The sequence below is a fragment of the Maylandia zebra genome, linkage group LG22 (genome assembly GCF_041146795.1).
Source record: "Maylandia zebra isolate NMK-2024a linkage group LG22, Mzebra_GT3a, whole genome shotgun sequence".
In the NCBI taxonomy this organism is placed as follows: domain Eukaryota; kingdom Metazoa; phylum Chordata; class Actinopteri; order Cichliformes; family Cichlidae; genus Maylandia; species Maylandia zebra.
Genome location: NC_135187.1, coordinates 4,993,390 through 5,020,628, shown reverse-complemented (window position 1 = coordinate 5,020,628; position 27,239 = coordinate 4,993,390). Strand labels below are relative to the sequence as shown.

The following is a 27,239-nucleotide window of genomic DNA, read 5'->3' as shown; positions in this document are numbered from 1 at the left end:
ACTAAAAAAAGAGGTCAGTGATGCTCTGACGTGATGAATCCGTTATTATTTATACTCTGTTCTTCCCACCTCTTATGAAATGACTTTGATGAGGAAGTCATGTGTTCTGGGTTTGACCTGCTTATACAGCTTCTTTGAATTAGAACGGAGACACATGTCTAATATGCTTTATATGAACTTTTTGCTCATTTTTGGTTTCCTCCAGGTGAAATAGATCGATGTCTGAAAAAAGTAGCGGAGGGAGTGGAGCAGTTTGAGGATATTTGGCAAAAGGTAAGAAACAATCATATTATTGGGACTGCAACTTTCTGTTTTTTCATTTTGACTCAAAGATATCCTGCAATGGAGTCATGGTAGGGATGAGAGGGATAATTGCATTTTAATGCTGCAGTCAGTTGGTGTTGTGGCACAGTGATTGTCTGGGTTTATGCTTTACTTTCATATGAAGAGGAGCTAAAGTGAAAATCTAACAGTAAGACGCATTAAACAACTTAGCTGCTATAACTTTGTCTGTAAATCGAGTTGCTACTTAAAAGAGAAGGCTGATATTATTGCATGTCATAGACTGTATCTAATGAATATAGAGGTGACAGCTGTGACATCACCTACTAGTTTTGTACTCTGCATTTGGAAGCTTTCGTTATAGCATGTTGGATGCTGCCATGCTGGTTCTTGAAGCATGTGCGACCATATTTGAGTGAGAGGGTGGTGTGCTAAGTTATCAGCAGGTTAGCAACATGCATTTCTAAGTTACACAGCTTCAGATGTGTCCACTAGAATCTGAGAACCTGGAGTTTTGTCTCAAACACAGTTTCACAGGCAGTTAAGAGAGACGCAGACAGATCTGCCAATATTTTAATCGTGGCTCAAGAGTTGGGAGTTCGCCTTGTAATCGGAAGGTTGCCGGTTCGAGCCCCGGCTTGGACAGTCTCGCTCGTTGTGTCCTTGGGTAAGACACTTCACCCGTTGCCTACTGGTGGTGGTCAGAGGGCCCGGTGGCGCCAGTGTCCAGCAGCCTCGCCTCTGTCAGTGCGCCCCAGGGCGGCTGTGGCTACAATGTAGCTTGCCTATGGGTGGATGACTTGTTGTGTAAAGCGCTTTGGGGTCCTTAGGGGCTAGAAAAGCGCTATACAAATACAGGCCATTTACCATTTTACCATTTACCAAAACGCATTAAACAGAAAATAATATGTTCATACTTTTTTAAAATAAATAGATTTTATAAACCCTTTTGCTTAACCCACGTGACCAACATATGCCACAGTTAAAGCTGATATGGCTGGACACACTGTGTGATGACACTTTCTAAATTACCCCAAAAAGTTCGAAATTATATTCTGTTACCTATCAGTGCCTATCTGAAAGCATGCATGCATCATATTAATATATATCTGGGGTAAGGCAATGTCAAGTTCTATCCCATATTTACTGAATGTCTTTATTTTGTATAGTCTACAAAGGTATAAAAAAACAAGAAATGTCTAATATTAGAAAATGTTCAGAAAAAGTGCAAATGCTCCACATGAGGTCCGTGATGTTCTCTGTGATCAGTGTTCAGTCCTGACAATATTCTGTTTGCAGTTTTAAAGAAGAATTCAAGAAGCATGTTTGTAAAAAGGTCTTAAAAATATATTAATCGTTAAGTTATTGTTCACAGATTCTCTGCCAACCAAGTGATCAATTATTATTGACTGCTCGTTCCATCTGTTATCATTCAGGCTCTGCGGGGACACTTTCTCCCTCTCAGGCTATTTGTTGCTAATGTTTCTGTGCAGCATTAGTTTCATCAGACTCCTGCATTTATTAACCTTAGTAGTTAATAAAGGTTGCCATTACCACAACAGGATGTCCAATACTCATGAGACTTATAATAAACAAAGTGAATACAGCTGTTATTAAAACAATGCTTTGCCCAGAGCGCACAGCAGCGCCCACAGTGAACATCGGCTTTGCTAATAAAGAGGCACAAAGTCATTAGCGCATTAACAAAGATCCCAGTTGCCTTTTTTCCCTTCATTACATCCACTTTTTATTGTGCTGTTGGCAGTTACTGCGTTTCCTTATGACCTTACAGAAGCTTGTGTTCTTCATAAATACTCATGTTTGTTTGGATGACCTTTGTTAGTTTTATGTCTCACTTTATTACCCATTTAGTTCTTAGGTTTATGTTTTTGTCCTACTTAATCATGTTGTTTTTGCTACGTAATCAGTTAGTAGCACTAATCTAATTAAACAGGATAATTGTGATTTTAAGAGTATGATCACATGCTTTACTTGCAGGCTGTAAAGCTTTCAACAGATTGGATGATTTTTAGTATGGTACATTTTGAAAATGAAGGCGTGCACTGCTGCACTTCAGCTTTGACCCTTTGTCTCTGTCTGTCTCTCTCTTTTTTTGCAGCTTCACAATGCAGCCAACACAAACCAGAAGGAGAAATATGAAGCAGACCTCAAGAAAGAGATTAAAAAGCTACAGGTAAGGAACAAAGGAAACCAGAAAATAAAAGTTTTTCCACTGACAGGTTGTTTGAGGTGTTCTGGGCTCCCACAAAGCTGATTAAATCAGTATAACTTCAGGGTAGATGTGTCTGATTTTAAATAATTCCAAAGTTTAAAAAGTCAGAGAAGTCAAAAAGCAATCTCCATTAAAAGACAGACATATCATTGTCATGTTGAACTTAAAAAACGAACAATAAAACCCCTCCAGCGTGCAAGCCGTCATCAGCAAGGGTAAACAGATTTCCTGGAAGCAACCATTGTTTTTTCTAGAGGTTTTTCACCTACAGTTTGACCAAAAGCTGTAAGATCTGTGCAGTCTTCTGGTTTAAAATGTTAATTTGATTATCTGAAAGCCAGTTATAACTTTTGCTTAGTGTCATGGTGCTACATCAAGCTGGAAGATCCAGTGATTGTCACCAAACCACTGCTGGATTATGGGAAGTTGGTGTTTAAGGAGGGTTTTAATCTGGTCATTCCTTCGAGACCTCCTGAGATTTGTTAAATGATGCTTCTCCGTAGTCTATATTATGACACAAATCAATATATATTTTGAATCAACAGGACAGTGTCTCTAAAGTCTGCAGATTTTAACCAGGAAAACAGCCATTCGGTTATTAAAAATGCACTGAAACGCTGGTTTTCCTCTTAAATAAACAAAAGTGACATAGGTGTTTGCCTTCCTGAGTCAGCAAACCTTTAACTTGAGTTGAATTCACAGGTTCAGTGACATTACTGAATGAAGAAGCTGGGAATACACCCCAAACTGTAACAATTCAAAACACATCAGGCGCCAGCAGAAAACACTTGAGCCTGATTAGAGTTGTTTTTTTCATAGCTTTTATTATCATGCATCCTGTAATCAGCACCACGTTTGCAGGAGCAAGAGACTCCTCCACTGAAACTCCTCCACCTCTGCAACCGACTCTGCTTTCTGAACCGCCCACAGGTCACACAAGTTTTGACATCACTGAATCAAAATGAATGCAAATGCGAAAGGGTTGGACCACTGATAAGATTATCCACGCAGACCCTCCCTTTATTGATAACTGATTAACGAGGTGTATTTTAAGCAGACTGGGGTAATGTTAAAGTCCTGTAACAAAAAATGGAATCACAGAAACTTCAAATAACTTCTGGAGGCGTGGAGAAAGCTGCGTAAGCATTTTATGCCCACTGTGAAAATCAAATCTGAAAGTAACAATTCTCTGTTCACACTTAGCGACACATCATAACCTGTTTTGTTTCAATGGAATTTCTGAGTTTATTGTGCCTTAACATGAAAAATATGTTGTTCACTTTCTATTCTCGGCAGTGTAAGTAGGAAAATGCCACTCTGTGAAATGTGCTTCATTTCCAGCCTGAAGACAAGAACACAGGACCAAGAGCATCACAGTCACATATAGCAGTGACTGTTTTACCTTAATAAGTGACCAGAAACGGACAATAACTAATTGGCTGGAACCTCTTTGCTCTTTTGGCCTCTTCAGTCGGGTTTTGTTTAGTTCTCTTGTTTCTTCTCCTCGCTTCATCATGCTTTCAAGTTTTTCACTTACAAGCACACAAACAAAAATTAAGGAAAAAATTCAAAGAGCACGTAGGAATATCCTCCTGTTTTCACTTGTTCTGGGTTATAATTAACTGTTCAGTGTATTTTGTCCTCTTGTTGTCACTCTGTGGGCCATACTTCCTTTGCTCTCTCCACTTTGTTTGTGTAGATTTCTTGAAAGGAGGAGATCATTATTAGATGGCACCAGTGTTCAGGTGGCTATTTCAAATGCAGGGAGCATAAGGACAGCTAATTTCTCCTTTTATTTTCAGTCAGACTCACATTTTCTAAGGATTTTTGTAAAAACTGATTCAGCTTGGACTTGTTACCCTGATATCCTCGTTTCTAAGTTTGCATGACTGATAGGGCTGCAGCTGCCACAATAAAAAAACAAGCAGATAGAAGTAAAGTAGAATTATCTTTTAAAATTAGATAACAGCATGGTGACCTTTCCACAGGTTTTCTGGAGAGACAGGCCTCTGGGAATGATTGAGTTGATTTTCTTTTCTTTTTTTGTGATTTCTGTGAAGTCACTCAGTTTAAGGCGGGGCTATCGTTACTCAGCTCCTGACTCCTTTTAGCACCAGGTGTGAATGGGTTCTAATTTGTGGCCAATCAGCAGTGAGCAGGTGAGACAGAAGCTGCTGATCTTAACCTGACGTCTCTGAAAATGGACTGTGAAGGCTGAGATGTTTGCTGACTTGAATCATTTAACCTGCCACACATAAAGGTGTGTGTTTGTAGCATTAAATATCATCTTGCTCAGCCTGAAATGTTCAGTGTTGTCATGAGGACCAAACTTCACGCCAAGCCTGTTTGCTGCATGCAGACATCATGTTCACCACCCATGACTGCTGGAGAGGAGGCTGCGCTCCTATCACAGACTTCACTGATGTATCTGTGTCTCTCTCTGTCTCTTTCTCCCTCCTCTCCCGCTATGTCCCCCCCTCTTTTGCCTTCTTCTTCTGGTCCCTCAGCGTCTTCGAGACCAGATCAAGACGTGGGTGGCATCAAACGAGATCAAAGACAAAAGGCAGCTAGTAGAAAACCGCAAACTCATAGAAACGGTAAGTAGAAACTGAGGATGAAGGTCATTATGACACGTCCTCCAGGGCCTGTTTACACTCTGGAGGACTATTTGTTTTGAAATCTGGAAAAAAAAGTCAGATAAACAAGTTTTATGAGATTTTTTTTCTTTCTTTTTTTTCTCAAATAATTGAAAGTTGTGCTAGGTTAGTGGTCTTTATGGAGCCATTTACCTGCAGTTATCCACTAATATTTGGCCCCAGTAATATTACCACTAAGAGCTAATGAAAAACAGTGCATGTTTTTAATTAATGTTGAGCTTTATTTTTACCTGTTTATATTTTTTGGGGTGGATTAAAGAAAACGGTTCATTGTTTTCAGTTATTTTTGCTTTTTTATATTTTTCCAGCTCTGTCAGTAAATTTTTATCCTTCTAAAAGATGGATGGAGCAGAACTGACCAATTACTATAACCTAATCACAGATATCAGTCTTTACTGGGTCTTTGCTGAATAATGCTGCTTAAAGTTCTCATTGAGGACAATGCAGCACAAGCTGCACCAGCTCTTTAGAAACAGATCCTTTGGGTCCAGTAAGTCACAAGATGGTCTCTCTATAGATCAGGCTTGTGGTGTATCCCAAGGATATTCAGTCAGATTGGGATCAGTGAGTTTGTAATTGACTTTGATCTGTTTTTGCGTCGTCCTGCTGGAGGAGGCGGCTGTTGTTACGGAGTGCTTAAAACTTATGTCTTAAAAAAAGAGAGACAATGTCCAGAAACAGGATTCCCCAAGGCTCAGTCCTAACAGAGTGTCCCTTTATTGTTTGCTGTACAGTGGCTGTAACTGAGGAAGATAAGGAAAGTTTTCCCGGATAGGAGATTGCCTGTTAGTTTGTGGAAATGGAAAGTTGCAAATTTTTTGAGTTTAGTGATTGTTTTGTTTTTTGTTTTTTGTTTTTTCATTAGTCATTGCCTTCAAGTGCTTACAATGCCAGCTGAGCTAGAAGTTTATTTTTTTTATCTTACATTTCTGTTTAAAATCATTTTGAAATGTTTTAAATGTTCCTTTTTATTGCTGTAAAAATTCTCACTGCACCTTCAAATGCACACAGACGGTGCTGCCTTTAGAAGCTCAACAACAAACAGAAACGGTGTGAACGTGTTGCCAAAATTATTCCCTAGATTACTGGCTCAGATTAAAGAGCTGCGCCCATTTTCATCTGCTCCGCTATCTAACACCTGTCCTCCAGGCCTTGGAGCCACGTGAGCCTTTGATGAGGGCTTTTGAGATGGACTGAATGTGAGCCACCTGCCTGCACAATGAGGGACCTCTGCAACTCAGCAGAGGTCCCTTTTAGACGTTCTTCGAGTTTTCCTGCAGTTTTGTTGGTTGACCTGAAATTACAGTCCTGCAGGAAGCGGAGGGAGCTTGTTAGAAACATGTTGCCTCAACAGCAAAAGATCATTCACAACCTACTGGGTGTTTACACAGAAATGTGACCAAGATGAACTTGCAGTTTAGAGCCGTGAATGCAGGGTTGGTGTTGAAACCGCTGCAGGCAGAGAAGAGACTTTAACAACATTCAGTCACAGACCATATGTCCCATTTATCAGCCGCTAAGAGGCGTTCAGGAGCTCTTCGAGTTCAAGAACTACATTTATTAAAGCAACGCTTTTGTTGGTGTTCAGATTATTTAAGAAATCAGTGGAATAAATGACATTTTCTGCAGTTCTACACACTCAGTGGTCACTTTATTAGGTACAACTGTAATGCCATTTTTAGATGGTTTTCACTGTTGTGGTGCTTTATAATGACAGGTGTTTGGAAAATTATGAACCCTGCATTTTTATAGAGCGTTACTCTAAACCCTGAAAAAGGGTTCAACAAATTATAAGAACAAACCTTTGGTTTGTATTAGGGGTGTCAATAATAATTCATATTTAAAAATGAAATATTCATGTCTAGTTCCAATGATCATGTATTTAAACTGGTTTAAAGTTCCAGAGCTCCATTTATTTCCATTTGTTCAGGCACTGTGTCCATATGAAGTTGTGAAATGAAACAAGAGAACCACATTACTCCACGTGCATAAATCTATCCACTGGTTGTCTCATCTCTGTAGCGTCTCAAGTGTTTTCCTCTAATAGTCAGCACCTGTCACCACTGCTGCACACCTTTTATCTGCACTCATTTAAGCAGCATATATAAAGAAGCGCCATCCGGTGGCTGGAGGTGTAAACACAAACAAAGATATTTAAAAACGGCCGAGTAGCAGCAGCGTAATGTTAAAGACTCGCTGTGCAGTTTATCTGAGCTCGACAGCTTAGCTACACATTTTATGGATGATTGCAATAAGGTGACAGTGCTGAACTAACAATCCTGTCACAGCAGCAGCTTCTTGCTTCTAGGATAAAGCCTCTAAGTTAGACTCAGTTACTCGCCCAGGTGCTGCATTTAAGCTCCTCAGCGAGCTGTACTGTTTTGCCCTGCATCTGGACTTGCAGGCGTTTCTTTAGCTCATACCTGGTCTGATTGAGTCGCTGCAGTTTTGTGCTCTATATTAGCTGCATGACATTTTGTGTACAGACTGAGTGATGAATGCATCAGTGGCATTTCTTCATATCTGTTTAGTCACCTAATTTTTGTAAATGATTTGCCTGAGTTAACCTTAAAACACAAAAGATAAACAAAATTCGGGCCGACGGTTGACTCGTCTCCACATTTATGTGAAAATATGATGGCATGGCAGATTTTTGTATTGTTTTAAATGTCTTAAATCTGAATTCTTAGGATTTTGTTTTCTGCAATTAAACCTTTTTTATGATAATCAAGTAAAATCGAACTGAAGTTGGAGTAATGTTTAAATAAGGGGGCACAATTAGATGTTTGTGAAGATCAATATATCCCTGAAAACTGAAGTTGATCAGCTTCTTATTTATTTCTTTGTTTACTTGCAGCAAATGGAGCGATTCAAGGTAGTGGAAAGAGAAACCAAGACAAAAGCATACTCTAAAGAAGGGCTCGGTCTGGCACAGAAGGTGGACCCAGCCCAGAGGGAGAAGGAGGAGGTCGGCACGTGGCTAACGGTGAGCTTCATAATCAAATGTTGTCATACGAAAGATGGGAAATGGTTTGTTTGTGACGGGAAGAGTAGTATTTCTTCTAGATTAGTGTCATCTAAATGCTGTCAAGCATCACATTAATTTGTGTAGAGTAGTACTTTCTAATCCTGTAAGTCTAATCACCCATTTAATGTAACCACTGCTGTAAAGCAGAACAGGCGAGTCGAATGACACCGTGGTGAAATCTGTTCTTATTCTCAAACGCAGAAACTACTTTGAGTCAGCGGCTCAGTTCATGTGTCACAGCTCGGGTCTCTCATGAGGAAGTTTTCTGCTTGAATTGTTTTTAATTTTCTTTTGCAACGAAACCTGGAACTGAAAGTGAAATCAGGTGGAACTAAAACCAAAATTAAAACAAAACGCCGTCTCAGCTTTCAACGAAAACAGACTCCCATTAATCGACAGCCATTTCTAAACATGACCGTACTTGTGTTTGGCGCTCTATAAAATGTGTCGTCATTCTGATCATCAGAGTAAAAAGGCTGATTTTGAGCAGAGATGTTAAAACGGCGAATCACATAGTTAATTAATAATTTATCTTATTTGTCAGGTTAAAAATGTCAAAATTTGATGGTTTTGTGTTTATACACTTGTTTATTTCATCTTAGACTTAATGGGGATTTCCCCCAAGTCTCAGAATGGTGGGACTAAACTTGTATGTATATTAGCCCATCTATAATAAAGGCAGTAAATCAATGTTGCCTGTATTTATTTATTTATTTATTTATTTATTTATTTACCCCTCAGTTGTCAAACACTGTTTGGGGTATTGTTGTCACCCTGCCGGGTGGGCAGGCAGTGTGGACACAAGTTTGTAAATGCAGTAACTCAAGAATGAGATGCAGGAGTTTTAAAATTGAGTCTATAGGTATATTTCCTAGGAGGCTGAGGAATAAGGCTGGTGTCCAACAGTGTGTGTTGGTGTTTTGTGTTCCCAGAAATCTCTTTTTACATTTTTTCTGTGCATTTTATGAACAAAAATATCTATTTTGATTGAATAAATGAAATCTAATGTAATAAACCTGCTTAATTAAATTTTAGTCCATGCTTTGGGAATCCTTCAGCGATGGCTGTGGCTCATTTTCAGGTGTGGCTGCCAAAACATTCCTCCGTTATGGAAAAACTTATGCTGCACGACACATTTTAAACACTCAATGACTTCCTCCTTTTGTTTTGCCTTTTGTAATCTTAACAGCAAAATTAGGCTTTTTAGTTTAATACTTGCTGTTTTTTACATGTTAAGCCTGGGTAAAAAAAATTTTTTAAACTTATCCGAACCTACTTAATAAGCGAGCGAAGGAAAGTCCCGTTTTTCCACTATTAAAAAGCCACTTCTGGATCTAAACATGGTTTGTTTCGTCAGCCGATGATTCCAAACGCCAAAGAGTTGATTTTTAATGTCATCCAAGGTTTACAATGGCAGCAAATATTTAAAGATTTTAATGATAAATTTCTTCAAGAGCCGATCTAGTTAAAGGTCTAATAACCAGCTGAGTTTTGTCACACCGCTGCCATGTTAACTTTTAATGTCTTTTCTTGCTCAGAATACGATAGACACTCTGAACATGCAGGTGGACCAGTTTGAGAGCGAAGTGGAGTCTCTCTCAGTCCAGACGAGAAAAAAGAAAGGAGACAAGGAGGTCAGTGTGTGCTCTCATCTCTGATTCATTCATTATTTTCTTCTCTACTCGCCTCTGAGGTTCTTTTTCTCTCAGCCTTCTCCCTCGTCTGTTTACAGCTGACACAGATCACTCGGTCAGCCGGCCTTAGCCTTGCAGCCTTTCTCTCTCCTCTTTTATCTCCCTCTCTGCTACAGAGGTCAGATAGTGTGTGCTCCATTCATCTTCTGTCTCTATCCAGACAAGGGCAACTCTCCTGACTTCCTCCTTTTGGCTTTCGTTTCAAGTCCTCTTCAGGGATCTCATTTATAGAGAAACCTGTGGATGACAGTGCAGATATTGCAAAAAGCATGAAAACTTTCAGATTCCATGTTTGAGTTTATAGCTCATGCTGAAGAAAATACTTTTGTTATGTCACAAAGTGTTTGCAGCCGACTTTGTTAGCCTCGCATTTAGTTGTGAGCACGAATTTTTCGCCGTGGACGTTTCATAAATGAGACCCAGAGGAGTTTATTTTTATCTGTATCTTGTGCGGTTAGTTTAGCTGGCCAAAAGCGTAGGACCGTCTCTCTCAGCAGAGATCTTCAGAGTTACTGTTGCACTGTACTGCTGCTGTAAGATTGTGGTTTTCAGACCAAAAGTTTAAGGCTTAAAATTTCTTTTGGTATAAAAATCTTCACACAGGGTCTCTCTCTCTCTCTGTTGTGCTTTGTACTTTGATTTTTAAATGTTCAAGATGCAAGAAGGATGAATTAAAAAAAAAAAAAAAAAAAAAACAAGCTACAAAGTGTGTGCAGAGATAAAGAGGGGTTCTGGTTAAATCTTACGTTTATAGGCCACTAAGTTGGCTCCTATTAGGACATGTTGCCACTCGCCACTTTAATAGGTCCTTACTAATACTGAGCTGGACCTTCTCTTGCCTTCAGAACTACCCTAATTCTTCATGGCATAGATTCATATATTGATTGCGTCACACAGTTGCTGCAGATTTGTTGGCTGCAGATCCCCGATATAAATCTGCCGTTCTACCGCATCCCAGAAGGGAGCTCCATTAGATTGAGATCTAGTGATTGAAGGCCATCTGAGGACAGGGACATGTTCAGAAAATCAGTTTCAGGCTACTCTGCGCAAAGAGGAAGTACTGGCAGTATAAATATTTCTTATTGTTCTCTTTGGATGAAAGAAGCTCATGACTAAAATTTTTAACATGTTTTTTATTTTATTTTTATTTTATAATTTACAGGATACCTCTGGTGATGTTTTTTCCTCTCACTGTGAGCGTGTTGTGTTCTTCCAGCTCTGTTGTTGTCCAGAAACTATTAAAAACTCGAGTCCTCCGATACACACTGCTGCATTAACATCAGACACACACACTCTTTATTTTGTTCTGCTGCCCCAAATACTTACCAGAGCACCAAATGTGTTTTAATCTACAATTGAAAACGATTTGCTGCAGACTGCTGTAGCCGGACCGAAGAATTCATACAAAACTCACAACTTATTTTTTATTTTTTTTAATTTTTTTTGTTTTTTAGATTAACATTACAATATACATTATATTTTGAGTCTTTTAAGGCTTTATTGGGATCAAAATAGGGAAACAAAAAATAAAAGAAAACAATTTGTTTTATTAATGTTAGAGCCAAATAAACTTGTATACAGGCTTGGACCGTTTCTTAATTACACTTGTGGTCTGCATACTCCTCATGGACATGAACGTCATGGGGTAGTTTTGGATTTTCCCATTCAGAGTATTGCTCAATGCAGTAAGTGCTGTCAAACAAATCCTTCATATCTTTGAGGCTGTGTGGATTAGAGAAAACAAACTTGTGCAGCCGATTGTTTTTAAACTCATTAAAGATGTGTGCTGCACCATGATGCCACCCTGGAAAAAACAGTACAAGGATGATCTCATTAATTTCATGCTTCTAAGTACATATAAACGTCTGACTACAACTGTAGCTGTGGCACAAGAGGCCAAAGAGTTCAGGTGTATGTTGGAGGCTTGTTCATGCTCCTGACTGTTCTGGTGCAGTGTTAAAATGCACTAAGGTGAAACATTAACACGCCACACTTGGCTGCCTGCACCAGCAGCCACACCAGACATTTCCATAAGAGTCCTGACCGCCTGTTTTAACAGCTGCTGTGTTGTTATAATCACATCAGCCCAGCTTGCTCGTGCACTCTTTTCTTTTATTCCTCAGAGGTATCTGGGTGTGTTAGTTTTATCTAAACTTATCTCTGGACAAAGAAACGCAATACATGGCTGAGAGCTCCAGAATATGTATGAAGCTTTAGAAATATTAAATATTGAAGTAAGAGGTGCAGTTATGCGTGAGCTAGCTTATATGATGCATTAAGCCATAAAGTGCACATGTAGCGGCATGTTACGCTCGCACAGCCTTATAGCTGTCAAATGCTCCGGCTGCTGTATGCTGCTTTTTTTTTTTTTTTTTTTTTTTTTTTTTTAGTCCAACAGTAAATAATTAATGTAGAGAATTGGCATGCTCAAACATGTTAAGAGATTTTCATAACACAGATATAATCAATGTTTGGACTTAAGCAAATTAAAAAGTAGATTGTGGGCCTGTGTTGCCTCCTTACATTACTTAAATTGCTGTTTTGTTTTTCTTCTTCTCGCCTATTTTTGGTTGTACAGAAGCAGGACCGGATCGAGGAGCTGAAGAAATTCATTGAGAGGCATCGGTACCACATCCGGATGCTGGAGACGATACTGAGGATGCTGGACAACGACTCTGTGCAGGTGGAAGCCATCAGGAAGATCAAGGTCAGAGGCTAGAGTGATTGGTGTTTTCTGTCCTTTTCTCAGTTTTAAACATAGAATCAGCAACTAAATGTTTGTACAAAGGCACAGTTTGTGTCCACAAGATCTTCTTCGGGTGTTACTTGCAGAAATAACTTATTCTAATTTAATTAGTGTGCCAAACTTTTCCTAAAAATTAGTTTTACGGCCTTTTTCTTTGTTTTTCCATCAACTAAATGAAATATTTATACAAAAAGTGTAAACCTTCATCAGATGAATTTATTTATATACTGCCACACACAAAATTAGTTTAAGAAATGTTGTATACGAAACTTTCTTGTAACTTTCCCTTCTATCTGCACTTTCCGCAGGATGACGTAGAGTATTATATCGACTCGTCGCAGGATCCCGACTTTGAGGAGAACGAATTCCTTTACGACGATCTGGATTTGGAGGACATTCGTAAGTAGAGAAGGAACCGGGGTTTGGTTTCTGAATTCACACTTTTTATTTGTTTACGTGTAATTGTGTGAATGCCGTGAGGCTGAAAACTCCCTCAGTTTTCAGCCGATTTTCACCATTCAGATTTTAAACTGTTCTGCTCTTTCTGCTAATGCCAGCTATATCTTTTGGCGCTCGTAACATTTATACTTTTTGAAATATTAAGCATTTTATGCCCTTTTTTTTTTTTTTTTTTGGCCCCTTGAGATGAATGGGACCACATCACAAGTGTCTATGCTGATTTAGCTCCCCGCGGGTGGGCTGTGTTTTAGCTCAGTGAGATGAGCACCCGTTCTCAGAGCGGGAGGCCCGGGTTCAAATCCCACCTATGGCAACAATTTCTTCAGCTAACAGTACAACTTTTTTTTTTTCTTTAAAGTCTTTTCAACACAAATTTCAGTTTCTTCACCTCTTTTCAGAAAAGAGTTCAACAAGTTCACCTCCTTTAAGCAGAAAGTTCAGCTTTTTCACCTGTTTTCAGCACAAATTTCAGTTTCTTCTGCTCCAGTTTGGTTTAGTGAGATGAGTAGCCGCCTTGAGACCAGATGGTGCAGGTTCGAATCCTACCTATGGCTGCTGCCCCACATCTTTTCCTCTTGCACTCGCTCCACCCTTTCAAATAAAGCAGTTTTCACCAAAGAGATAAGCTTCTACGCCTCTTTTCAGCAGATAGTTCTGCTTTTTTTCAGATTCCACTACACGGCATTCACACTGCATTTTCACAGGAAATGCAACTTTTTCTAGTTGCACGTAATATCCTCCCCGTATCCCCAGCATCCTCCTCTGTCACACCAACCATGTTTTCCGTCACTACATCCATGAATCTTCTCTGTGGTCTTTCTTTTTTCCTTCTGCCTGTCTGCTCCATATTCAGCATTTTCTTCTTCCAGTCAATCCAACGTCTCTATTCTGCACATGTCCAAACTCATCCTTTTATATTCTCCTTTCTAATCCCGGTCACTTCCAATGGAAAATCTTAACATTTTTGACTATATCATATATACATCATATATTATTAAAATGGCCCAAACCACAGTTTTTTGTAAACCGCTTTAAACATTTAAACCTACCAAAGTCTTAAAGGCCTTTTGACTTTCACTGACCTCCCTCTCTGCCTCTGCTTTCTCCAGCTCAGTCGCTGGTCGCCACTTCACCGCCGGGGCACTCGCACTTGGAGGACGAGATCTTCCAGCAGTCCAGCAGCACACCCACCTCCACCACCTCATCTTCACCCATCCCCCCGTCGCCTGCTACTTGCACTACAGTAAGAGAACTTTCCCCAGAGTTAGCTAAAGCTTCTGTTATGTGTGTGCTTTTGTCTGTGCTAGCTGTGCACTAATAAATAAAACACTGAGGGCTTTTTAAAGTCATTTAAAAAGGATTAAGAGTAATTTGGACCCCACTTGTTGCTCACAATCATTCAAGCTTTTCTGCATATTATTTGCATCCTTGATGTTCCCGTCCCCAGTGATATGACAATTAAAATTACTTTAAAAATCCAAATGAATAAATTAACCTGCTGCTTTTCCACCAAAAATAATCATCCAGTTTTATCTCATCACTGACTGCTGAACCTGTCACTAATGGTTCTATTGAAGTAATACTGGTAATCGAGGGAAATTAAGTCGATTGTTACACTCAAGTTGAGTCAATATCTAAAATATAAATGAAAGATAATTGCCTTTGTAGCTTTTGTAGTGCCCTGCCATCTGCTCTCATTGTTCTGTTGCGTTGCCTTTATATCATCTGTTCTTCCTATCCGCCCACACACAGTATGTAGTGAGAGCAGTTATTATAGGGCTCGTTTGTCTGAATAGAAGGCGTGGTATTGTTCCGCGCTGCTGATGAGAAGTTACACCGTGGCATTAAAGGGAATGTAAAGGATGAGGAAGGTCTTCAGTAGGCTGCTCTGACTCGGCTGTGAAGGTTTCTAGAAGTTGTTGAGTTTGTTCGACACAGACATACATGATGATAATGAGACGCAGTATAAGTTTGGATGTTTGCTTTACCTTAGAGTTTGCACTAAAAGTCAAATGTAACAAAACATCTGGGAGTCCCAAACTACAGACGGCTGTTCTACGAAGCAGAATCTGGAAGTTTTAGTGTTCCAGAGGTAGTTAATTTTATTAGCATTCACTTAAGCTACAGAGCTAATCGGTTCCAGAGCAGATCACGTGCAAGATAAAAGATCAACGCATGTATAACCACCCCCTACTGACCAATCAGTGCTCCAGAAAATTGCATCAGCATTCATTGTAGAACTTGTTGAACTTGATGCATGGAGGGTATAAAGTTTTTAAAAACCATCAAACATCAGGTTTTTTAATTTCTGAGTTGATACTGATCTCCAGTAAAAAATGTAGATTCAAATATGAAACTTTATTCCGTTGTTGTTGTTGTTGTTGTTTTGTTTTGTTTTTCCCCCTCAGTGGTTTTATTGATCTGTAAGGCTAAACATATATATATATAAAAAAAAAAATCCTAAAATAGGGCACCTCTTGTACTTGCTGACCTTTTGCACATAGTCTGAGCCTCAGTGTGATTTTTTTTTTTTTTTTTTTTTTTTTTTTTTTTTTTCCCTCTCCTCCTCAAACATTAAATCTGTACTTGCCCTGTTAAACACTGTCATGGCTGCAGCTTATAAAATACAGCTTACATTGTCTTTACCATAAACACGTCTAAGCAATGATAGAGCTGTGATACTGATAAGTCTGTTCACTTAGTCTGCCTCTTATGTTCTGCCAAAGCACTTACAATATATATATATTCATACAGTGTTTTTTCTTCTTCCCATACATACACTCGCTCTACTTTGGCTGTAGCTGCTGTGTTGCTTTCAACCTGTAGTATGTGTTCACTTTGTTTTATTTTTGCATTGTGCTTTGATTGTCTTTATAGGGTTACTCGCTCTGCAGCCAATTTTTAGAAAAATTCCACAGCTTTTTCCGTGACACACCTTTGTGTTAACATGCACACAGGAATGGGAATGTGGCAGGATGCACATTGCAGATAGTGGGTTGATTCTGATGTACCAACATGTACACAGACTAATGTTAATGTAAGTGCACGCTTCTTAAATTGAGGTTTACTTTGCATGTTTCTGCACACAGTGCAAAAATCTGAAATGAAAGATGATCTCAATTTTCCCATACACATAAGCAGCATAAGAATTAAGCAAGACTGAGAAGAAAAAATGTGCTCGTATAAAGTTGTTGATGGTAAATGCAAATTAAATATAAAGTGCATTAATTACTTAACTGCAATGGACAGCTATGGATACTTTAACCAGAAGAATTAAAACATGAGACCCAAAAAGCTCTGCAAAGCTTAAATCTGCTACTGCCTGCTTTCCCCCCCCCCACCCCCCCACCCCCTTTTCTTCTTCTTTTCTTCTTTTTTCACTTCACACACACATTTGCATTGGCGCATATGAGGATGACAACCATGGTGTTTGTCTCTGTGGCCCTAATGCCATGTGTGTTTTTTTTTTTTTTTTTGTTTTTTTTCAGGAGAACTCAGAAGATGATAAGAAGAGGGGACGTTCGACGGACAGTGAAGTTAGTCAGGTTAGTGTGAAGATGCCGAAACCTCTCCCAGTAAAGCAGGAGTGCCGAAAGCTCCAGGAACATCATTACCTTCTGAGATTATCATAAAGTGCTGCAGTTATCAGTTAATTTTCGTTAAGTAAATAGTCAGACGAGTGTGAACGTCATAGACTGCATGTAAAGCCTATGTAAGTGCATGCCTTAAACCAAAGTCCATCTGGACTCTGGTCTAACAACTCTGGAGTCATCTTGGAACCAGTCTGATCCTAAACAAACTAGGAAAGAGCCAGAACCTCAAACCACAGTATCCAGAGCACCAACACTGCTCAACACACCACAAACAAAAAGTGTAAAATTTCTACATCTTTACTAAAACACAAGAGTAGAGAGGTTTGCTACAACATAGCTGAAACTGTCATAAACATCTATGGTCATGCACCGGGGCAACAACATTAATTAGTATGTACTAATATGTTGCCTGTTTTTACTACTTAAATTTTAAGCCAACCACCTTCTTTGCTACTGCAAAGATTTCTATTCAGGATTCTTTGAGTCTCCTCACATGACGTGTCTGCTTAAACCTGCAATCTCTCCAATGTCCTGTAGGGGGCGATCCCTCTGGTTGCAAAAAGACGTCTAGTTCTACATGTTAAAAAAAGCCTTCATGGCAATGGCAAAAACACTTAGGTTGAGACTTGACAACAGGATTCTTCATAATGGCTACACCTTTTAAATACAGCCAATGGTGACAGCTATATATAAATGTTGCACAGTCTCTTTGTTATCTCCTTCATCGATGACTAGCAGGGGAAACAAAGCACTATCCTTTTCCTGTTTTAAGTCCACAAATGAGCCTGAAATTTTCATGGAGATTTTTCCCTGAAATCCCCAAACAGCATACTTATCTCATCTGCCTTAAAATATATTGTTGTGTGGGTCAGTCCCTCATGTTCAATCGAATCTTTGACTTTGGTTTATGATTTGTCCTCAGCGATAAATGAGCAGTGTTCATTGTACTGTAATTAAACAATGATGTGTTATTGGGCAAAAAACAATTGTTGTCCATCAGATAATGGAGCAACAAGAGCAGTGCTTTGAAAAGTCATTGATTAAGACATCAGGTTAATTTTTAATTAATTCATGTATTTTTTTTATATTTTTCAGTCGCCTGTGAAGAATGGAAATCCCTCCTCTTCGTTATCCTCTTCTTCCTCCTCCTCTGCTTCTTCTTCCGTCTCGGGACTGACCTCATCTTCAATGATCTCTATGGCGACCATCGCTGGGGGAGGAAGCAGTAGCTCTGGGGGCAACAGTCATCACAGCAACTCAGCAGGTCATCTCACCAACACTTCCGCTGGCAGCTACAGCAACGCCACCCAGCAGCCGCCGCACCCGTCAGCGCAGCAGCAACAGGCCAAAAACTCCGTTAGCTCCTCTTCCTCCTCCTCAGCTCCTATCTCCAACTCCAGCACCTCCACCAACAGCCACCCTGCCTCACTGGCCGCCTCTCCACCCAATGCCAGCACACAGGAGCTCCGTGCTTCAAATTCGCAGCCGCAGGCTCCATCAGGGTCCACGCCAACCTCCAACAGCCTGGGCCTTAGCCTGGGCCTCTCTTTGGGGAAAGGCATTTCGGGCGCCATCACCACCAGCCCCATGTCCGGAGGCCTCGGCCTGTCGGGGATGCCGGCATCCCTGACGGGCACCATGGCAGGCCTTCTGTCCAGTAACACCCCTGCACCCTACGCTCAGGCGGTCGGCTCCAGCTTACCAGGCTCTTTGGGTGGAGTCAGCACAGCAACGACCAACAGTGCTGTAGGCTCCATCGGCAGCGGGAACATGACAGTCGGCGGGCCGACATCCTCGACAGGTCTGCTGGGTGCAGCGCCGGGCGTGGTTGGCTCTGGGATTCTGGGTTTGGGCTCTAGTCAGTCAGGGGTGCAGGGCTCATCCTTGGTGTCACCGAGCTCGGTGGGAGGTTTAGCCCCAGGTAGCGGAGTAGGAGTCATCGGGAGCAACGGCGGCAGCTCGGGATCAGCAGGGAGTGGAGTAGTAGGAGGAAATTCGCTCCCTGTCCGACCACCGAGCCGACAGAAGCAGAACGGTAGCACTAGTGAGTATCTAATGTCTGCGTTTTTCCAGCACCTGTAGAAATAAAGTTTCAGAGAGAAATTACACCTGAGGATGATTTCTAAGTGCATTTATGTATTTATGTTTTTATTACAGGTTACAGTGCTGTGGTAGCAGACAACACAGCAGACTCCGCCCTCAACAGTGCCAGCCAATCGCAAAGCAGCCAACCCTCATCTTTGACCTCTACAGCCAATCAGCCGTAAGTAGCCAAAGCAGCTGGTTAGAGGACATGATTGTTTTTATAGAAGCATTTTAATGAAATTGACTGTCACCACTACCCTCTCCTTTTTGTTAGACTTTATTTCTTATTTGTCTGATTAAAAATACGCGTACAAAGCATCCTTAGAGCCGTTCAGATTCCATAGCTAAAATGACTGCATTAAAGTCTTCCTATATGCACTTCTAATTAAAAGCCTTTTAACCTTCGGCCTGCACAGGAGTATTTGTCAAAGGGGATTTTATTGCGAAACTTCTGCTGCTTGTGGAAAACAAGACTTTCTGTAACTTCTTTAGATTTGTGCTCCTTTTTGACTGTGACCCCAGCCTAAACAAATCCATGTTTCCTATTTCCAGTAAGGACACTGGTCCCAGTCTACTGGGCTCTATGAGTTTGTCATCCAACTCTCCATCCCCGGCCTCTTACAGCGAGGCCAAAACGGTGAGCGGCAGCAACCTGTTGAATGGGCCAATGTCCTACTCACAGCAGTCCTCCGACAGCATCAAGGTGAGACACATTTGAACATACGAAGGTGAACAGCTATGTTTTTAATCGTTTTGGGGGGATATGGGAGTTTGGGATTTGAGTGTTGTTTGCTAAGAGAGCAACTTAATCTCCCAAATCTCCACAGACTATTAATTTGCATGCAGACACAATAAGAATGGCCTTTGCTTTAATTAATTCGTTCTGCCAACAGTTAAATCCAAAGGGGAGATGATTACAGTCTCATTACTGCTGTTTGTTGATTAACAGAGCTGTTTAAAGCAAATTTCAGCAAACACTGAGAGAACAGTGCCAAAAATCAATAAATGTCGACACGGAGGAACCAAATACCTGCCAAGTTAGGTTGGTACAGTAATGTTTTAAAGAGGTATGAATATACACCGATCACACACATAATGACCCCTGACAGGTGAAGTGAATGACTCTGATTATCCCTTCATCATGGCACCTGTTAGTGAGTGGGGATATCAGGGACCAAGGGAACACTATGTGCTCAGAGTTGATGTATTAAAAGCAGGAAAATTGGGTAAAAGTACAGATTTGAGCATCAGAACTGGACCACAGAGCAACAGGAGGCCTGGTATGATGAAATGGCTTTCTTTTAAATCTTGTGATTGCTGCGTGTTTGTGCCGTGCTTACCTGGGGACCATCTGGCATCAGGATGTACTATTTGAAAGAAGGCAAGCCAGCAGAGGCAGTATGATGCTCTGAGAAATGTTCTGCTGAGAAACTTTGGTTCCTGCCATCCATGTGGATGTTACTTTGACATTTACCACCTAACTAAGCATTTCTGTAGGCCATGCACACCCTTTCATGGAAACTGTATTCCCTGATGGCTATGGCATCTTCAGCAGGGTAATGCATCCACCCACAAAGCAAAAAATGGTTCAGGAATGATTTGAAGAGCAGAACAATAAGTTTGAGGCCTTGATTTGGTCTCCAAATTCCCCAGATCTCAATCCAGTTGCACAAGATGTGCTGGATAAACAAGTCTGATGCATGGATCCCTGACCTAGCAAATCACAGGACTTGGAGGAACTGGTGCTAACATTTTGGTGCAGATACCACAGCACACTCAGGGGTGGGGTTGAGTCTGTGCTTTGACGGATCAGTGCAGCAGAAGGGGGGCAAACAGAATATTAGAGGTGGTCATAATGTTGTGCCAGATCATTGTAAGTTCAAAAGTGATCTCCAATTATACAGTGTTTCCATGGGGATATAAAAAAAGAGTAAGATCATTTGATTCTTGATGAATGAAATGTTAAAGCTGCAAAATCTGAATTACTGAAAACTTGCAAAAACAACAGTTTTTGCTGGAGAATTTGCAGCCCTGTGAATTTCATACAAACTTCCTGTTGTATAAAATTTCAAGGCGGTGTAAATCTGTAACAGAGCTTATAGAGTCTTTACATAAAAGTGAAGTTGAACCATGGCGACAATATTTAATATTTATTAGTATCAGGAGAAAAGTCTGTGGGATCATTTTAGCTGGTAGGTATTCGAGACTCAGTGTGAAGTGAATATTTTACCAAAATTGAAATGTTTAATTTGCCCAGTGTGAATTTCTTCCATTTCGTATCTTTGCATACGCTCAATTGAGCTCGAGTTAGCCTGTGACTAAACGTACTAATTTCTTTGGCTTTAAGTTCAACTTTATTTTTATGGAATATGTTAGACTAACTCAGTGTTTCTCCAACTGATTTTGGATGATCTGAGAAAATATGGAGAGTAAAGTAGGACTTTTGTAGGGGATGTACAGAAACAAGAGGTTTTTTGATACTAGAGTGCTGACCTCCTTCACTAAAACTCATCTTCGATCTTTTTATATTCTTCATGATTTGGCACTCCATAAACAGTCTGAATGGCTGCACTACAGACCAATCTAAAGTATCTTTGAACCCCCTGGATGTGCCTGCAGACACGAGTACACACAACTTTAGGTCCACCACATAAAACCTGACCGCAGTCAACACACCAAACGAGAACAATAATTTCTCTATGGATGTGGTTTTAGTCGATTTTGTTTCTTGTAGTAACAAAAATCTCTGATCTAAGAGTTAAAGTAAATCACATTATTGCAGTATGATATTGAAGGACACTCTCCAAGCTATCCACGTACTTGCGAACATATAGTGCATTATTTTTGTTGTTGTTTCGTCATGTCATCTTGAAATCACTCCTCAAGCTGCCTGACGCTACGTCACATGCATCTTAGGAAGGGAGGGCACAGGAGCAGAGAAACCAAACAGCCCGAAAACCGAAGTCAAAGTGATTTCCATGACAACATTATCAGTGGTGCGGGAACTCGAGTTCCTGTGTTCAAGCAGGTATGATAACTCTGTGCACACGTCCTAGAGAATCTTTTTTCCCAAGTGTCTCCTTGTCTGTCCTCATCAGCCCCAAGAGCCTCTGAGCAGCCTCAAGTCCATGGCCGAGCGAGCAGCAATGAGCTCAGGGATCGAGGGAGATGTGACCTCCCTGCACCTCACCTCAGGTAAGACACACACACACACACCTTGATAAAAAGAGATGGAGGGTTACCATAGAGCAGAAATAGAAAAGCTGTGTTTTAATGGAACAAAATGTCATCTCACCTCCCACTCTCAGCCGCCTCTGAACAAAAACTGCTGATGATATTATCATCCCTGACTCAACTCCACTTTTCTTTCTCTCCATTTCCAAAACCCGAATCCCTCTCATCGTCACTTCCCCTCACTCTTTCCTATTCAGAAATATTCCCCAGCAGCACTACGGCCCCTTCAGGCCCCCCATCAGGACCTCAGCCCTCGCTGTCAGAAGTCAGCATCCCCCCATCGTTGGGGGTGTGTCCGCTGGGCCCGGTTCCCCTGTCCAAAGACCAGGGCTACCAACAGGTCATGCAGGAGCAGGCGTGGACGCATATGCCACACCCATCCGACTCCGAGAGAATCAGGTGCAGTGAAATTTTTACCACCCACCTTTTCTGCAGTCAGAAAAAGCATCGTTATACACAACACACTACAGGCAGCTTCACAAACAAACAACTGTTTAAATTCAGAGGAGGCCAGGGTCAAGTCAGCTGTAAAATAAATAAATAAAAATAAAATAAAGCCCATTTCTTTACCTGAATCTAAGAAGACTCAGTAGTTCACTGCGGTACAACAGTGAGTGTCTACAGTCATCTGTAAAACATGGTGGAGACTCTGTCATGCAGAACTAAGTCGTACATACAGAAAGTCAGATTTGCATCCTCTATGCAATATAACCTGGAAGGTTACTCACTGATAATGTCTTAGTTCTGCAGCATGTCAGTGATCCCAAACACATCCCAGTGCAGTATATTCAGTTCACTGTGTTGAATAAAGGTGGTCATACCAAACATTGACTTTCAGGCTCATTAGTGCTGCACTTTTCTTCCCTCATATACTGTTTTCCACTCATAGCATAGAATGAAATGACATGAAATGTTGTACATGCACAACAAAACTGTGGAAATTCATGTTTGTGCACTTTCCAAACATAAATAAATCACTGTATCTATTCCATATTTACCCATTTACAAGTGACTTAACTTTTGACCAGCACTATACACTACAGTTGTTAAAAGATCTCCTCACAGTGACTCTATCAAAACATCTACGGATCAGATTGGACAAAAGCGCCTCAGCTCTTTGTGTAAACAATAGTAAAAAATATTTAAAAGAGCAAAATTCAGTCAACTGAAGTCAGTGGGAGAAACTGCAGCACAGGGAATAAAAACCCCACTGCTTTATTCGATTTGTGTGTAGTACAGTCTGATACTGGAGTGCTCAGTAATGTAGCCCACCTGTACACACACAGTCATAATTGCAGAAGTGATTATACTGGTACAGTATCTACAATGCAGTCAGCCCACACAGATACAATTGACATTTAAATCAAACACTCAAACCCTCTTGTCCCACAGTACCTGTTGTGCTTTACAGATGAGAGCGCGCGCACACACACACACGCAGAGCGTGGATTTTGTCTTGTTGTGATTAAAACATGACTCTGTAATAAAAGCGTGACAGACGTGTTTGTTCCACCTGTTTCTTAAAGTATAAATAATTTACCTTCAGCTTACACGCACACACTTGTTTCTCCTACACGCACAGAGCTCATTTCCTCCACGTTTGATTTGAAGTGCTCACATTAGTCAAACACTCGCACACTTTCTGTTCTGCTCCGTTTGTGGGACTCTGTTATTTTAGGCGCGCCCTCGGTGCACACAGCTTCATGGAAACAGACAAACTGGGTTTGTCATCATTCTAAAAATACTCGGAAAAGTGCATTTAGGTAGAGAGAGTGACCCACTGCTGAATTTTCCTACTTTCTGTGAATCCATCAGGGAAGGAAAATCTTTATATAGATCATTGTGTACGTACGACCCACATGTTCCACAACACGTGACATCTCGGTCTTCAGATCACATGTTGGTAAAATAAGTCTGCCGTGAGAATAACTCTGATTCTCACAATTAAACACATTATAAATGTTAGGCTTTGATTTTTCTTACATTTCGACCAGTTTGTAGTTTCTGATGTCACGGTGTCAGTGGTTCTGATTGCCCATCTTGACTTGGTGTTTACAAATGGGAATCTCAACCTGTTGCTTTACTTTATTTTTGCACTTGTAGTGTTTGCATTTCTTTATATTTATTTTTTAAAAAGCCTTAAAACAGAGCTTCTTCACTTTTAACTGTGCAGAGACGATGGGTGAAGTCTGTCGATGAGGGTTGTTTAGGTCATGGAAGAAATCCTAATTGGTTATTTTGTTCTGCTTATTTTCAGCCCCATATTTTTATTCTCAAGCTCTACTAGAGTAGCTTAACGTGATTCACGGCTCAACAAAAATCCATCTGAGCTTTCGTAGAGCCCATCAGTTCATCTGCTTTTAAGGCCACCCTCTCTTTAAGCCACCTGTCTTCTGATTGGCTGCCCCTGACAAATGGAAGGTTTTAAAGGGAGGTGCTTCAGTACTTTCACCTTTTTCTGACAGCACAAGTTTTAATTGTGGATTTTCTTAAACATCTAATATAGTTGAGATGAAAAACTGATTTTTAGGTAAAGATGTTTAAAAAAATGAGATCAAGACAAATTTTTTTTCATCTTTTCTGTTTCTCCCCCCTTCTATACTGAAGATAAGACTTTAGGAATGCAGCGTGTTATCTAAAAAGTTATGCTAAATTCTTGCCATTTTCTTCATTTATAAACCATTAACTCCCCTCTCTGTCTGTGTATTACAGGCAGTACCTGATGAGAAACCCCTGCCCCACCCTGCCTTTCCACCACCAGGTGCCACCGCCCCACTCAGACACTGTAGAGTTTTACCAGAGGCTTTCCACAGAGACCCTCTTCTTCATCTTTTACTACCTGGAGGTAAGCGGTGTTGGTCCGTTTCTGCTTAAATGTTGTTTACAGCAAACTCTTTCTGTGAGACTGTTTTAGGTTATAATTGGATCTGCTGAATCGGAATTTGGAGGATGAAGATGATTAGTTTAAATGAAAGAAGGGCCTGTTAGGGAGTCCAGGGTCAAGACTAAATTGATTACACTAAAGTCAGATTTAATTTAGGCTCATGAGGTATTTATGAATCATATTACAAGTAAAATTGAGGATTTCTTTCTCCTCAGAGCCAAAACGTGCTCCTAATTTAGTCTCATTTCTCAGCACTCGTCTTCTCCTCTCTCCCTCTCTGCAGGGCACTAAGGCCCAGTATCTGGCAGCCAAAGCCCTGAAGAAGCAGTCGTGGAGGTTCCACACAAAGTACATGATGTGGTTTCAGAGGCACGAAGAACCCAAGACCATCACTGATGAGTTTGAGCAGGTGAGAATCACATCTGTGTGTTCAGCCGCAGAGTTTAAAAATGTTAACGATATGGATGTTTCTGCAAACATTTAGTCGTGCGTTGACCGCCTTCCTCTTTGTCTTCAAACTTAGTGTTTTCTTTGCTTGTTTTAGGGAACATACATTTACTTTGACTATGAGAAATGGGGCCAGCGGAAGAAGGAGGGCTTCACGTTTGAGTACCGGTACCTCGAAGACCGAGACCTCCAGTGACGTGCAGAGAGAAGCGACAGGACTGACAGCTGAGAAAGTGAGAGATGGACGCATGGAGAAGGTTGATCCACCTGCTGACATTCCTGGATTTGACCTCAGCTCGCTGGGAAAAGGAGACGTGCGGGCCGGAGGGGGGCGGGCGGGTTTCGTCCCTCCTCCTGACCCTCCAAATCCCGCCTTACCATCCTCACACCGGCAGTGATAACCCCTCCCACTCCTATCATCTCCTCCTTTCTTCTTTCTATCTCTTCATCAGCAGGCCTTTTTTTTTTTTTTTTTTTTTTTTTTTTTTTTTTTTTTAAAAATAAAAAATATTTCCTGGCTTAGACAAATCACACAAACACACACAAAATAATCACGCGTATAATGTTCTACTATCCCCTGCCCTCGACTCTGAGTTATCCTGTTAATTTGGCTTTAAAACTGTTGCTTCTGTTAGCCCCGCCCTTTAAAGGCCAAAGATTATTGGTCAGTTATATTCTCAGCGCAGGCTCTGTCTACTTTAAACAGACCAATGAAAACCTGGAGATGTGAACTCCATCAGTGAGGTAACACTTCTCAGACTTGCATCAGCTGAGAGAAATGAATTTTAAAATCAAGTGAGAAGCAAACGAGGACGCATCAAAGAGGATGAGCAGCCAGCTCTTTTCTGCTTCATGAACTTGACAGCTGCTAATGTGACGCTTCGCATAACCTGAGACATAATGATGCTGAGCTTCTGCCTTGTTTTCCACTGGTTTATAATCCAGATTAATTTGGATTTGGAGTAGTGGAATAAAATGATAGCAGGGCTTCATATCCGTGGACACACATCATTTTCGTGCCCGTTAATACGTCAGTCTTTCTGCTTCAGTACAAATTAGGTGGAGAACTTGAACAGCCACATTGAATCTACAGTGAAATGCAGTTGGTGGCCAGATTATTAGGTACAGCTGTGCACTTAAATCGCTCTTCTGTAAAGTCGACCTTCATGATCAGTGTGGTTGTCTCCGTTATTGAGGTGTTAACAGTGAAGTATTGGTTAGAGGTGGTGCTAACCAGGCTCACCTGCACCCTTATATATGTAAAAGTAAAGCTCATCTCCACAACAACAAGAGCTGATTGGGGTCTTGTTGGAGTAACAGGAAGTCATTCACAATGAATGAATCTGTTTAAAAGAGGGAAAAAAAAATAAAAAAAAATACAAAATTTAGTTTAAAGTAAAAGTAAGCAGAACTAATGAAAACCTAATCATGAAATTTAAAATTATTTGCTGTTCTGCATTTTCGGATCTATTTTTCTAACTCGTTATATCATCAGACGCCGAAGGAGCTGAAATAGAGCAGCGGATATCAGATGCTGTAGGTGAGGCTATTAATGAATGAATTCATCCGCCTCAACAAGCGAGTAGAAGCTGATATTTAGGCCTAGCATCTCTTCCCCCAGTGTGGCGGTTATCATTGGAATCACAGGTGTCAAGTTCCTGAGGTGCAAAAGTGTTGGATTTCTGTGTAAAACAGCTGATTAATGAGGTCACCTGCCCTGCTGCTGTGACGATGAGGCGTCCTTTTACAGCTCTGTGAAGCCGGAGCTCAGCAGTTAGCTTCTCTCTTCTGGTCTGTTTGGGAAAACAAGCAACCAGCAGCCGAACGGGTAAACACTGGTCGTAGGTGGCACCGCAGGCCTCGCTCGCACTCCAGAGGTCCCGTTTCTTGTTATTGT

At 40.8% G+C, this 27,239-nt stretch overlaps 1 protein-coding gene across 2 annotated transcripts in view; it reads left to right on the top strand.

The window, feature by feature from the left end:
• Window positions 1–25,812, top strand: part of cnot3b (CCR4-NOT transcription complex, subunit 3b) — a 40,100-nt gene extending 14,288 nt beyond the window's left edge. Inside the window, exons 3-19 of one of the 2 annotated variants that reach the window (XM_004569766.5) lie at window positions 206–273; window positions 2,402–2,476; window positions 5,023–5,112; window positions 8,030–8,158; window positions 9,739–9,834; window positions 12,473–12,601; window positions 12,949–13,039; window positions 14,209–14,342; window positions 16,588–16,644; window positions 17,788–18,736; window positions 18,850–18,955; window positions 19,330–19,480; window positions 21,876–21,972; window positions 22,209–22,410; window positions 24,724–24,856; window positions 25,179–25,304; window positions 25,440–25,812. In XM_004569766.5, coding sequence (XP_004569823.1) covers window positions 206–273; window positions 2,402–2,476; window positions 5,023–5,112; window positions 8,030–8,158; window positions 9,739–9,834; window positions 12,473–12,601; window positions 12,949–13,039; window positions 14,209–14,342; window positions 16,588–16,644; window positions 17,788–18,736; window positions 18,850–18,955; window positions 19,330–19,480; window positions 21,876–21,972; window positions 22,209–22,410; window positions 24,724–24,856; window positions 25,179–25,304; window positions 25,440–25,538 — 2,732 coding nt within the window. In that variant the 3' untranslated portion in view covers window positions 25,539–25,812. Of the gene's footprint in view, window positions 1–205; window positions 274–2,401; window positions 2,477–4,623; window positions 4,776–5,022; window positions 5,113–8,029; window positions 8,159–9,738; window positions 9,835–12,472; window positions 12,602–12,948; window positions 13,040–14,208; window positions 14,343–16,587; window positions 16,645–17,787; window positions 18,737–18,849; window positions 18,956–19,329; window positions 19,481–21,875; window positions 21,973–22,208; window positions 22,411–24,723; window positions 24,857–25,178; window positions 25,305–25,439 lie in introns of those variants that run through there. The other variant, XM_004569767.3, reaches the window with a different exon arrangement.
• The last annotated feature ends 1,427 nt before the right edge of the window (window positions 25,813–27,239 follow it).